The 13,659-nt window shown below is 31.9% G+C and overlaps 1 protein-coding gene across 1 annotated transcript in view; it reads left to right on the forward strand.

The window, feature by feature from the left end:
• RASA1 (RAS p21 protein activator 1) overlaps positions 1 to 13,659 on the forward strand; it is a 55,103-nt gene that overhangs the window by 9,511 nt on the left and 31,933 nt on the right. Inside the window, exons 2-10 of the mRNA XM_039359599.1 lie at positions 705 to 857; positions 2,141 to 2,276; positions 3,424 to 3,494; positions 4,331 to 4,448; positions 4,626 to 4,657; positions 5,983 to 6,035; positions 7,049 to 7,199; positions 12,887 to 12,965; positions 13,534 to 13,654. Coding sequence (XP_039215533.1) covers positions 705 to 857; positions 2,141 to 2,276; positions 3,424 to 3,494; positions 4,331 to 4,448; positions 4,626 to 4,657; positions 5,983 to 6,035; positions 7,049 to 7,199; positions 12,887 to 12,965; positions 13,534 to 13,654 — 914 coding nt within the window. The remainder of the gene's footprint in view (positions 1 to 704; positions 858 to 2,140; positions 2,277 to 3,423; positions 3,495 to 4,330; positions 4,449 to 4,625; positions 4,658 to 5,982; positions 6,036 to 7,048; positions 7,200 to 12,886; positions 12,966 to 13,533; positions 13,655 to 13,659) is intronic.

Consider the following 13,659-nt stretch of genomic DNA (forward strand, 5'->3'; position numbering starts at 1 on the left):
CAATTTTCTTCATTCATATAGAAAATTATACTAAAATGATACAAATGTTGTATCAAAATTCTTTATATATTAATGATAAAGAAAAAATACTTGTTTGCAATCTCATCCCCATAGTAAGGGCTGACCAAGAGAAGAAAGAGTAATTTTTACACTTCCTCAAATAAGACATAACTCTAAAAAGTAGATGTACGCATATTAATAAAGTAACTGCCTGTGTTAAATGGTCCCTATCTCTGTATTACACACACACACACACACACACACACACACACACACACACAAAGAGAGAGAAAGAGAGACTTGATTATGATAATGAATATTATTTTTGCAGTTTGAACCTGTGTTAGTTTAAGGTAATCTAAAATCAGAAAGGTTTTGCTAGCATCTTTTCAGACTAACCTAATTTATTAAAAGGCAAAGTTTTTTTTTCTGAATTACAATTCACTTCATGAGATGCATGAAGTGGCTAAAATGATGTAGAACTTAAATTGGCATTAGAAGAGGAATGGGTGATGACAGCTTGGTTTACATGTAAAATTAAGTACAACTTTGGAAAAAAATCAAGAAAAATATTTTCATTAACATAATCATTGTGAACATTTTAGACCATGAACATAGGAAGTTTTATCCAGGATTTTCAGGCCCACATGGCTTTGCCAAATGATTGAATATATTATATCGTATCATTATCCTTTGGTTTTCAGATGGTATCATGGAAAACTTGACAGAACAATTGCAGAAGAACGTCTTCGACAGGCAGGAAAACCTGGAAGTTACCTTATTCGAGAGAGTGATCGAAGGCCTGGATCATTTGTGCTTTCATTTCTGAGCAAAACTAATGTTGTTAATCATTTTAGGTGAGTGAATGTTTGTTTTTGAAATTGATAACTGCACTCCTATAAACTCCTGAAAATATAAGAAGATGGTCTTTTAAGAGTAACGATTATGTGGTTCACATATTCTTTCACAAATTTCAAAACATTGTTGAAAAATCTGTTTGGCTGATTGGGTATGCTCAGGTTTCATATTCAGTTAATATGGAGCATTGGCAGATTTTGTGATCAATATCTCTTTATAAATATTAGATTGCCCTGGAAAATAGTAATTCTCGCAGGCTGCACATATAAGTCACTTACACATTATGTTTAAGAGGGAATTGGCCATTTCCACTCTGTCTGTTCTTCTTATTTTTAACTCCCCTCCCCACCAATTTTTTATTCATTCCATCATCAATCTTCTATTGACTATTGGGTCTAGAAGATGAAGTTGTAGTGTGCATTAAAACATTTTCTTTTGTAAAATGTTGTAACATGAGCTTTCTTTGACTAATAACCATGACCGTGTAAATATTGTGAAGCGTATACAAAATATGTAGTTACTAGCATATATGCTTGGTATAATTTTTTATTTCAAATCAAGGAGATTAATTTGTAAATGTTGGGAAGAATCAGGAAGGGTTGCTTCCCTTGCTTGAAGACTGGCAGCTGCTGAGAGTTTGACCACATATTCTACAGTGTCACTTTTTAAAATGCAACTTTGTTTAATGTAGGACACAATTCTCAGAAGCGTTCTGTCTTTCCATAATTTGGAAAATAAATTATCTTTGATTTGCTAAAAGGAAGAATAAGGTTGACTTTATAAATGTTACTCAGTAATTGTAGTACTGTATTAATTTCAATTTATGCTCTTTATCCTTCTGTACCCTTAAAAAATATAGTCATCTTGAAGACTCGATTGAATAGAAGTGTAGAATATAAATCAAATTCTTGTTTACCAGTAGTAACTGGAACTGGGAACTGTCATTAAGCAATCTGCTTGTAAGGTGTGATATCACATGATCACACCAACGTATGACAGCAATTTCATAAGTCCCAGTCACTAATTAGATGAATGCCATGTGATCACCTTTTGCAAACTTCTGCCTGCTCCCCCATTGATTTTATTTGTTGGAAACTGGCAGTACTGCAGGGACACACAGAGAGACACTACTACGAGGATCCCTTTTTCAGCACTATCATAACTTTGAACAGTTGCTGAAAGAATATCCATTAAGTGAGAACTACCTCTAGTTTTTTTATATGTGAATTTTTTTAATAGAAAAGGACATTCTACTAACATTGGTTATTATTTTCTCTGATAGGATTATTGCAATGTGTGGTGATTATTACATTGGTGGGCGTCGATTTTCTTCACTTTCCGATCTAATAGGGTATTACAGCCATGTGTCTTGTTTGCTTAAAGGAGAAAAATTATTGTTTCCTGTAGCACCTCCAGAGGTATGTATTTTTTATATAAGAATATGCATTTTTATATCTTTTCAATTAACTGGAAGTGAACCAGTTTGGTATTGTGGTTAAGGTACCAGGTGAAAAACCTGGACACAAGGGGTTCTACTTAGGCACAAAAGCAATTGGATGACCTTATAGCCAGTCACTCTTTTAGCATTAGGAAGAGGCAATGTTAAATCATTTCCAAACATCTTGTCAACAAACTACAGTTGGTAGGAATCAATACTGATTCAATGGACAAAAAAATAATAATTTAAATTAAATTAAAAAACTGAAAATTACTGTTTCAAGATTCACAGCTCTGTTGCTCTTTTTCAGAGATAAGGGGAGTGGATTTAAATGCCATACTTATATAAGCCTATATAGTCTTAAAGAAGTTAACTAGATTGACACAGAATAATTACAGGTTTTTAAATTCTCCAGAATTTTACATCAAAGTCAGTCCCAGAATAGAAGTTGTGAATAGAGAACAATACAGTTTTCAGGAGAAAAGAGACAATATAATGTGATATCAACAACCTGCAATCTGCAATCAGCCAACTGGGTCTACCTTGGGAGCAATACATATATATATATTGGAGTTCTGTTGTTCTCTATTCCTCCTTTTTATAAATAATGCCTGACAAAATGTTCTGGAGATTCCAAAAGCTTGCATAGTCTCTTGTGTCAAGTTGATCAGACAGAAATTTTGAAGGGTAATAATATGACAATAATTAAATGTAATACCATCTATTTATTTTTATAAAGCACAACTTGAATATAAGTATAGATATTTTTCTGATCTATTTAAATTGTACAAAAAAATTTCAGCAAACATGTAACACAAATGCCAGTATTTTACATTTGTGTATTGTAATCTTAATTAAAAACAATCCAAAAAAACCACCCATCTCAATTATTTTACTATTAACTTTATATTTATTTCTGATGTTTCACCTGAACCTAGATAAAAATCTTGATCTTCTTTATTGGTTTTGAAATTGGTTTTGACCAATTGGAAGTTCATGAGTGAAGGAATGGGTGAAAAAAAAGCTGACTAAAATGTGGATCTGAATATCTTGGACATTTTGTCTTGATTCAGTATACCAATTTTGAAGTTTTTCTTCAAAATAGAATATCCTCCTTTTTTATACAGCCAGTAGAGGACCGCAGGAGAGTCCGAGCCATTCTGCCATATACTAAAGTGCCAGAAACAGATGAAATAAGGTATAATTTAGAATGATAAAAAAATGCATGTACATTTGTGTTTAATATTTGTTAGATTTTTTGTAAGAATTAACATGGTACTACACTCTATTAATTTAAAATAATAGAAAACTATTTTAATATAATCACTTTAATAGTTCTTTTGTTTCAATGTAAAGCTTGTTTGATCATTAAATTAATAATGAAGTCAGTCACATTTATGGAGATGATCCATATAGTTAATGTGGTGTAAGTTTAGATTTAAGGAAAACACAAAAAAAACTCCAGGTTTCTATTTAAAGTAACTTTATTAAAGCACCATCCACTTCTATATATAGGTACCCAAGAGTTAGTCCCAGTGAATTCAAGCAGATATACTTCTTAGTAAATAATTGTGGAATCACATGTTATTAATTGTAACATTTTTGAAAGTAGGATGTGATTTTTTTAAAAAAATAAGGGATTTCAGGAGATTTCTGGAGAACTCAGTAACATTCTATTCTTGCTCCACATCTGTTGTTCTGGAGGCAATATCATTTAGCAATAGCAATAGCATTTAGGCTTATACATGTGTTTCTCCACCAATTTAGGCTCCAATGTGTTTCTCCACCAATATTTCAGAATATAAGCTCTTCAAATAAATTTACTATAACATAAAACACATTTAAAATAAAATTACGTTACGTTATTCATCAAGGTTTTCTACAGAATAACTGATAGCCTATGGTTTGGGGGGAAATTACAAGAAATTCATTTAATTTTCAAAGACAGAAGTTAGGTCAAGTTGATAAAAGTGTAACTTTGCTCACTTGAGTATTGATTTAAATAATTAATAATTTTACCTTAACTACCTGTAGTTTCCTTAAAGGAGACATGTTCATTGTCCACAATGAATTAGAAGATGGATGGATGTGGGTTACAAACTTACGTACAGATGAACAAGGCCTTATTGTAGAAGATTTAGTAGAGGAAGTGGTAAGTAATATTACTCAAGTGTTTTTGTTTTCTACTCTTGTGAATTTTAAACATTAAACTTAATGTTTAATTTTTTTAAATTATACTATATTTTTTTCTAAAGAGAACAGAATTCTTTAACATTCTTAATGCTAAAATCATTTTGTGTTAATACTTTTTGTATCATATTCTTTTAAGGGAAGAGAGGAAGATCCACATGAAGGCAAAATGTAAGTGTAGAATTTTTATACATAAGTATCTCAATATATGTTCTTCCAGCATACTAGTTCTTGCTTTTTTATATGCCAGAGGCATCATCCCATAAAAAGATTGTATGCCTAGTTACATATTGAGCCTAATTATTAACAGTTAGGCAGTACAAATAAAGATACTGAGGCTGAGGATTGAATTAGTGCTATTTTAATGTGTATAATGAGAAATATTTTAGCACTTCAAAAAACCCCTATAATCTAATTTTGATTCAAAGCATATCTGGATTGCTTTGTTTAGTATTAGTCACATTTTTTAACATTGAGATGATTAATTAGTACAATGGAGAAGTTCTTGAATAACAAGTTGTAGTACAAAAGGAATGAAATATATTCATCTGGATAAAAGAACAATAATAGAAATAAAGCTTGCTTTGAAATGTTTTCTGAACACATAATTTTAATTAAATTTCCAAATTTAGAGACATCCAAATCCTTGGGTAAATTACAAATAAAAATGAAAATCAATATTTCGAGATACAAGTAAAAAAGAACCTTAGCTGACTGGAAAACAGTGTAGAGGCCATTCAGCATACATAATAGAAAGGGACCACTCCAACCACCCTATGCCAAGGCCAGCGAGAACAGCCAGGTTTTTAACAGTTTCCTAAACATCATAAGAAAGAGACGTGCAAGAATCTCTGGGCGGACATTGTTCCAGAATGTAGTGGGGAATGTTGGGAGCATCATGCTTTGCCTGCAGGACCTTTTGCAAACTGTGCTGGGGAAGAAACTGCAATAGCAGCTCTGCCTCCAAGATAATACTGTTTAATCAAATGGATCCAGAGCACACTCATTCTTTTTGTTTGTACCAAACAAGCAGAAACAATTGGAGATAGGCAGTCTCTGAGATAGCCAGGCTGTATGCCATGAAGGATTTCAAAGGTGATAAGAAACACCTTGAATTTCACTCGGAAACCAACTGGCAACCAGTACAGTTTGCAAAACAGCAAGGTCCTGCAGGCAAAGCATGATACTCCCAACATTCCCCATCACATTCTGGACCAGCTCTAGCTTCCAGATGGTGCTTTCATGATATAGACCAAGTTGCTGTTTTCTATTATGCTTCATTTGAGAAAAACTAGCAGTTTTAAAACTTAACTTACCAGATATTGTTGACATTTAATCCAACTGATACAAAAGAAACTGAATATTTTTAATGTTACTTTTCTGGGTTTTTGTAAATGCATTTTAATTGTCGTTTGTAGATGTATGTTTCTTAAAGCAAACCAAAGAACTTGCCATTAATATTTCCTGGTGTTTATTGTTATTGTTGTATTTTTAAGATGGTTCCATGGAAAGATTTCAAAACAAGAGGCTTATAGTTTGCTGATGACAGGTACTTGTGAATTTTAATTTATAGAATATCTGTTAATATGAAATGTATGCTAGAATTATATGATACTGTTCTACCTCCAAATGTTGAAACATGGAAGTGAGAATGTAGCATCTTTCTGTAACACCTTAGAGCAGTTACGTCCCTTTTTGAGATCTCCAGAAACTGGAAAAGACAATAGCACAACATCAGATTATGACACAGTTACCGATTTGTATAGTATTTGCATTTCTCATGAACCATTTCGTCTTTTTTCCTTTTGGGGGGGGGGATTTAAATTTAAATCGAAGTATTACCAAGTCCTAAATATGTGCACGTCTTCTGTACTAAATGCTGTGGTTGAATTAAGGCTTCTTTTTAAAAAGAAAAGTTTCCATTTTTGATTATATAAAACATAATTGAATAATATCATGTAACATTGTTGACAGAATTAGAACGGTGAAATGTCACACGTGTGCTTAGGCCAGGATTTTTCTGCTTTTTAGGGGTTTTGGTGGAATGGGGAATTTGCCTTTTTTTTAAAAAAAATTAAAATTATTTTAGGACTTGCAATATATTATTCATGTGTTTCAAACTGGCAGGGAAAAGAATGGCCAGTTTCCACAATTTTATAACTAAAATCCATTGGAGTAGCCAGATGGGAATAGGGCTTCTACTGAAAATTGAGGGCATACATATGGCTCTGGGATTGTAGATTCTCATGTCTAAGCTAAAATTTAAAAATCATTCTAAAATTAAAAATCATTCTAGTATTTGCCCAAATTGTCTATTATAAAAATACGTTTTTTTTTCTAGCAAAGATTTTTAAATTAGGGATTACTTCAAGACATAGAAGGCTTTATTTGCAAAGTAAGACATGAAAAGGTTTGACTTTTTTTTAGAAATTCCCGACTCCTTTATCATTATTTAATTAACAAGAATATCCTAAGAAAAAATAACATGCTAAATTCCAGACCAATAAAATAAAATATATTTATTGACAAAGATCTGTAACTTTTTTCCTTTTTTATAATTAGTGGGTCAAGTATCAAGTTTTCTTGTGAGGCCTTCTGATAATACACCTGGGGATTACTCACTCTACTTTCGAACCAGTGAAAACATACAGCGTTTCAAAATATGTCCAACACCAAACAATCAGTTTATGATGGGGGGCAGATACTATAACAGGTATGTTGCAAACATATTCTACAATTTGTGTTATGTATTCTGTTAACTGCCATTAATGGTATATATACTGAATTCTATCAGATTTTGTGGTTTTCTGGTATTTGCTTTTTTGTGCAGGGAGGGAGAATATATAAGTAACGATTATTTTTAATTTGAAAGATACAAAATTAAAAATGTATATAATAGATTGAATAAAAATTGATTACATGTATTCAAATGAGTAAGAAGATGTGTCCATTGTCAGATCTTAACAAATAAAAAAGGTTGGCATAAGAGCAGATTCTGCTATATTTCTTTTAAAAATATCATTGCTTCATCACTAGACACTGAACTTAATTTTCACATGAGAGAAAATTTAGGACATAAAACTGCACTTATACTGATTACATTTCATTCTATTTTTCGAGTTCTTAAAAGTATGTTGATGTAGACTGTGTTTGAATAACTTTTGGTAGTGCTAAGTTTAGTTCTCACTTCCAAAGAAGATTTGACCTAACCTAGATAATGGAACTTGGATATGCCAAATATGAATCAGGGAATTGATGTCCACCCCAACCGAGAATTTCTCTCGCTTCCAGCTTGACTTCTGAGTGGTTAGAAATCCTGCAGCTGGTGTAACTGAGAAAGTATCAAGTTCTCCTAGCTGAGAAGGTCATTGAACTCTCATAGAACTTCAAGTTGAAGAAGTTATGAGGCTAAACAATTGTATCCTTTTGCATATCCCACATACAAGCTTCTCGAGTATCTTCTTCACTAAATCTGTCTGGCATTCGGACATTCTCATTGAAAATCAAGCTAGCAGCAGAGTCAGCCTTTTTGAAGGTAAACTATCTTTCGCCCATTATCTAGTTGTCTAGTTCTTAAGGGTATGGCAGTAGAAGCCTCCCATTTGAAAACTTTGACGTGTATGAAACAAGAGTCCACAGTCCTTAATTAAGCAATAAAACCCCCATTTCTACAGGATCTGGTTTGTGTAACTTGACAATGAGGAAAAACTAAAAAGTGTTTTCTTTTTAAAAAACATTCTCATCTGAAGCCATCTTGAATTACACTGCATGTACTAGTCCAGTGTTTCCCAAACTTGACAATTTTAAGGCATGTGGATGTTATAGGATATATAAGTAGTATGGTATCTTTATAATGTATGAAATACGAAAATATTGGGATGGGGTTGCTGGCTGTGGAATTCTGGGAGTTGAAGTCCACATGCCTTAAAATTGTCAAGTTTGGGAAACACTGGACTAGTCTTACAAGCTATTCTCAGTGGTTGTTAATAAGTACAATAATTCAACCTTAAGTTTATGTCTGTACTTCTTGTTTAGATACTGAAATTACAACCTGATTTTTATACTCTGTGAGTGGAAATTTTACTTATGCTTATCTAAAGCATCCTGCTGGATCTCACTAACTGTTTTCTACTGCAGCAGCACTCTTTTTCTGCTCTGATCCTGAGAAAGCTACAAAGGAAAGAGAAAAAGCCTATTATATAAGTCAAGTTTTCCTGAACTCAACCCATTATTTTTACATCAACTTCCCCAAAAGACACTTTTGTCCTAATTAGCTGAGTTTTTTGGTATGTGGTGTACCATGTATATGCGTGGTAATAAATAATTAATTAATTACCATGTATATATAATTAATTAAAAGTAATACCTTTCAACTGTTCACTGCAGGATTTCATTCATATAACATTTTTTTAAAATTTCTTTTGTCACAAGATATAGTTTCATTATTGGATCGCTTCTACATATGCACATGTGCGTGAGAAAGACAAAGACATATTATCATGAAATTTTCAAAATTAAAATACTTTTTGCAGAAATACAAAATAGTTGATATGTCTGAGAGTTATAGCTGTAAAGGATACTATCGAAGTAATATTTAACACTTCCAGATTCAGCTGTCAAATTATGAAAGCAGTCGATATTGGAGGTTCAGTAGGAGCCTGGAAGCAATCTGAGCATGGAAAGGTCTAAGCTTCATTGACAGTCTGATCAATTTTTGAACATAAAATCTAAACTGAATAATAATAATAATAGTATTTGACGTACTGTATTTGCTAGGAAAATGTTTTATTAAAACTATAATTGTAAAGTTGCTAACAAGGATCCAAACAGAGAGGATCTGTTTTACCATTTACCATACTAGGTTTTATGTATGCAGCATATTTATATTTAGAGGTTTTTGGCGTGCTGATGTCATTGCATGTTTACATTATAATTGAGAATGCTAAAAAGGGGGGAAATGCTATGTTGATGTAGTCTGTACTCAGTGATATTATTCAAATGCATTTCAGTAAGCATGATGTACAGACACGTAAATGATGTGGCCTGCAAGATTTTTCCATAACTATTCCAATATTAGCTTTAAATGCAATTTTATTCAGCCTCTTATAATTTTTTCCGCATATATGGTATGAGAATTTATTAGGTCCATTGGTAGTGGCACATTTTTAAGTATGTCTTATTATGTAAATTTTTTTTGTTCGTTTGAATATTGGCCTTCAAATGCAGTTTTACCCTGCCTCCCTGTTATAATACACTGCAAACTTTTCAGTGTAAATGTAATTAAGATTGAATATGATTTTTTTGTTTTCCTTCTTAGAGATAAAAACTCTCTCGGGGCAATTTACCCTGCTTCCCTGTTATAATACACTGCAAACTTTTCAGTGTAAATGTGATTAAGATTGAATATGATTTTTTCTTTTCCCTCTTAGAGATAAAAACCCTTTCAGGGCAATTTATATAAATAAGAATAAATTAACAAAAGACCAACAGTTTATAAAAGCTGCACTTAAAATATTCCTCAACCCCATCTTAAAATGAGACATTTCAAAGCAATATATCAAATAATAAAATGCAGAAAGAAATTTTTTAAATACATTTTATTGATTTTTTGCAATAACAATCTTTAGTGCTTAGTAAACAGCTTGTTTTCTGGGTTCATATATTTGAAAAAAAAATAATTAATCTCTATAATTCCATGATCAATATATTAATTAATAGTATGTTTCCTTGATCTTCTCTTTTTCCAATGTTATTCTTTGTCAACATTAGATAAATATAATATTTTCAATGCATACAAGGTTAGATATAAACATTTTTTGTGTTTGTACAGATAACAATAACATCCATATATAACATCTTTTCTAATTAACATGTTTCAATTGTATTTGTAAAAGTCATCTTGTTAAGGCCCTGTGTGTCCTAGTTTCACAATTCTTATTTAAACTTAATTTCCCCTCAGAATTCAAACCATTCTTATCAGTCATAGTTTTCTCAAAATTAATTACCTAAATATCCAAACTTTTCATTTACATACCCCATCCCAATATTTTCGTATTTCATACATTATAAAGATACCATACTACTTATATATCCTATAACATCCACATATAACATCTTTTCTGAGTGGTTTATATTTCAACTATGGTTTCGCGATCATCGGGGTGCCCCTCCTTCTTTGTCGCCTCTCTGGGGTGACTTTTGACCCATTTAGGGTCCCCTGGCAGGGCAAAATCAGCTGTGGGGTGCAGAGCCTCGCAATCCCTCTGCCAGATCGGTACAGGGTGGAACTGGAAGTCTCAGAAAGAAATTGTATTTATGCTTGCGTACCTGCACTTTTAAAAATGATGAGACTGGATATGCCAGATACAAAACATTACATAGGGAAGAGAGAATATGGTTGAAAATATACTGTCCCTAGTGTGAGATCACTTACCTGTTTTCAAAGGAGAACAGAAAGAGACATGCTACTGTTCCTGATCTCAACGCTATAGATGAAGACTGTCATATAACTTGGTTCTAAACGATTTCTTTACATTAGAATTTTGTGACTTAGAACTTTTTCTTATATTTTAGGCCTCTGCTTTATATTATAGAATTTCAGTATTATTTATGTGGTACTAAATACTAGATACATTAAAATATATACATTCATAATTTTTTTACAAAATTTATATTTTTTATTTTTCAATTTTAAAAATACATATTTGTAGAAAAAGGTATTAATTATGTGCTATTAAATATAGTTTTAAGAAGTTACAATTGCAATTTTTTTTACATTTAAGTGAATCCCAAAGTGAACAGAAGCTGGTACAAGGGTACAGTGTTAAATATAACATACAGTTCTGCAAATTTGAACAGGTTTTCCATTGTTGTTCAAAATAAGAAGAAAAGCAGTAAATGTGGTAGATGGAGAAATTTGGACACCAAGTTAATTTAGCGCTACTTTCTTTTTACAGTAAAGTTGTTGCTGAGTGTCCCCACCCACCTCATTAAGTCTACAAAGATTTAGAGGTAGTTTTACAAATGAACCCTTATTCTGATCTTTATAATTTCTCAGGATGTGATTGTTCTATAACCATAGACTTCTCTAAGCAGCTATCTGAGCATGTACAAATGAAAATAATTCATTCTTCAAAAGTATTTTAAAGTAAACTATAAACATTTCTAGCTATCAATTTCAACTGTGAGAAAACAGATAACAGATTATAAATAATGTGTTGAAAATTTATCTGACACTGGAGTAGTTGTCCCAGTACAATGTTACTTAGGTGGTAGTGATCTGCACTGAAGAGTTTTCTAAAGGAAATGTTTTCTTTGACTTCATCACAAATGACATTATCTAAAATGTAAAGATAAAACTTGATAAATCTGCTACATTTTGGAACAAAGTGCTGTGAAATAATAATCCCAAAGGTGCTTTTTCCAAAAGGCAACTTGACTTTCTTGGTTTGTCTTTAAAATGTTTCGCTTCTCATCCAAGAAGTTTCTTCAGAAATAAAGAAACTTCTTGATGCTTTTTTAAGAAGCTTCTTGAATAAGAAGCAAAATGTTTTCAAAGAAAGAAAACCCCAAGAAATTCCAGTTGCTTTTTGGAAAAAGCACCTTTGGGACAACCATGACCTGGATGATTGGGAATCTCCAAAGACACTTTGAAATGATAGAACAGAATTGAAATGTTTAGCCACAACTACATAAAGTAAATTTGTAGAAAAAAAATGGATGAAGCATTTAAAGCAGCTAGTGCACAGTAAATATTGTACAGGTGAGAAAAAGAATGGATTCAATTAAATATCAACAGCTAATACCTTGGTCAGTGATAAAGTTGAAAAGTTGGGTATTTCAGAAAGGCAACCTACAAATTTATCATGAAGTTCTTATAGTAAAGAAAAATAAAAGACTTAACAAAAAATAAAAATAAAATACAGAGTACTTACCAGGAAAATAAAAACAAAGTCTGGCCTTCAGACTTAAATGGTAATGAAAATATGTCACGAGATCTCAAACATGCAAGAATATTTTTGAACTAAAAAACATTCCAAAAGCAGGAAGAATAGTCTTGGCTAAATACAGTACTTCTTCAGAAACTGTTATTTCTAGAGAGGTATTAGAAATTGCTAACTGGAAGAGTGTCCAGACTTTTTATAACTGCAATATTTTCTTATTTTTGAATCAATAAACAACTGCACATGAATAGTATGAATGCATTCAAATTTTCAGAAAGATGTCATGGTGTATTTAGCTTTGCCCTTTGTGTAGATTGTGTCAACTTCTTTTCATTTGGGAATTCATTAAAACATTTTCAGTAGAAAAGCCTGTACTTTTGCACCCATCTATATTTTATAGCCATTCTATTTTAATTTTATAAAATTCTTAATTGACTCCCTGTTTTGTTTTTAACAGTATAGCAGACATCATAGATCACTATAGAAAAGAACAGATTGTTGAAGGCTATTATCTTAAAGATCCTGTTCCAATTCAGGTGAGTCAATACATGAATTTTTAATTATAATTAAAGCTTTTAATAATTGCAAAAATGAGACAAAGTCATAAAAGAAAGATGGCTTATTATTTTTTATGATTTGCTCTTGCAAATGTGTATTGAGAGCCAGTTTGGTGCAGTGGTTAAAGTGCTGTCCCAGAGAAGAGAGAGACTGAATTTTAGTCCCACCTTAGGCATGAAAGCCAGGTGGGAACTTTGGCCAGTCACTCTCAGCCAACTCATGTCACAGAGCTGTTGTTGTAGGGGAAATAGGAGTGAGGAGTATTATCTGTGTTCTCTGCTTTGAGTTAATTTTAGAAGTAATAAATGCAGGATAAAAACATCAGCTAAATAAAATAAAAAATTGGCTTGTTCTTTAGGTAGAAAGAGTCATAATTGACATTAATGTTAGTAATAAGAAAAGGCTTATTCTATTTTGAATTTTTATCTTTTATAACTCATTCTTTAATTAGTATCTTGCAGCAGCATGAACTAATCAGTGTGCTGTAGTATGCATTCTAGAATTCTAATGTTTCAGAATGAAAAATTAACATATTTTTTTCCTCAGCATCAAGGGCAAGTGCTTAACGATGTTGTAGATGGAAAAGAAATTTACAATACAATTCGGCGAAAAACTAAAGATGCATTCTATAAAAATATTGTTAAAAAAGGATACCTTCTTAAAAAAAGTAAG

This window comes from Crotalus tigris, unplaced genomic scaffold, assembly GCF_016545835.1.
Source record: "Crotalus tigris isolate CLP2741 ecotype Arizona unplaced genomic scaffold, ASM1654583v1 scf7180000019095.371713, whole genome shotgun sequence".
Classification (NCBI taxonomy): Eukaryota; Metazoa; Chordata; class Lepidosauria; order Squamata; family Viperidae; genus Crotalus; species Crotalus tigris.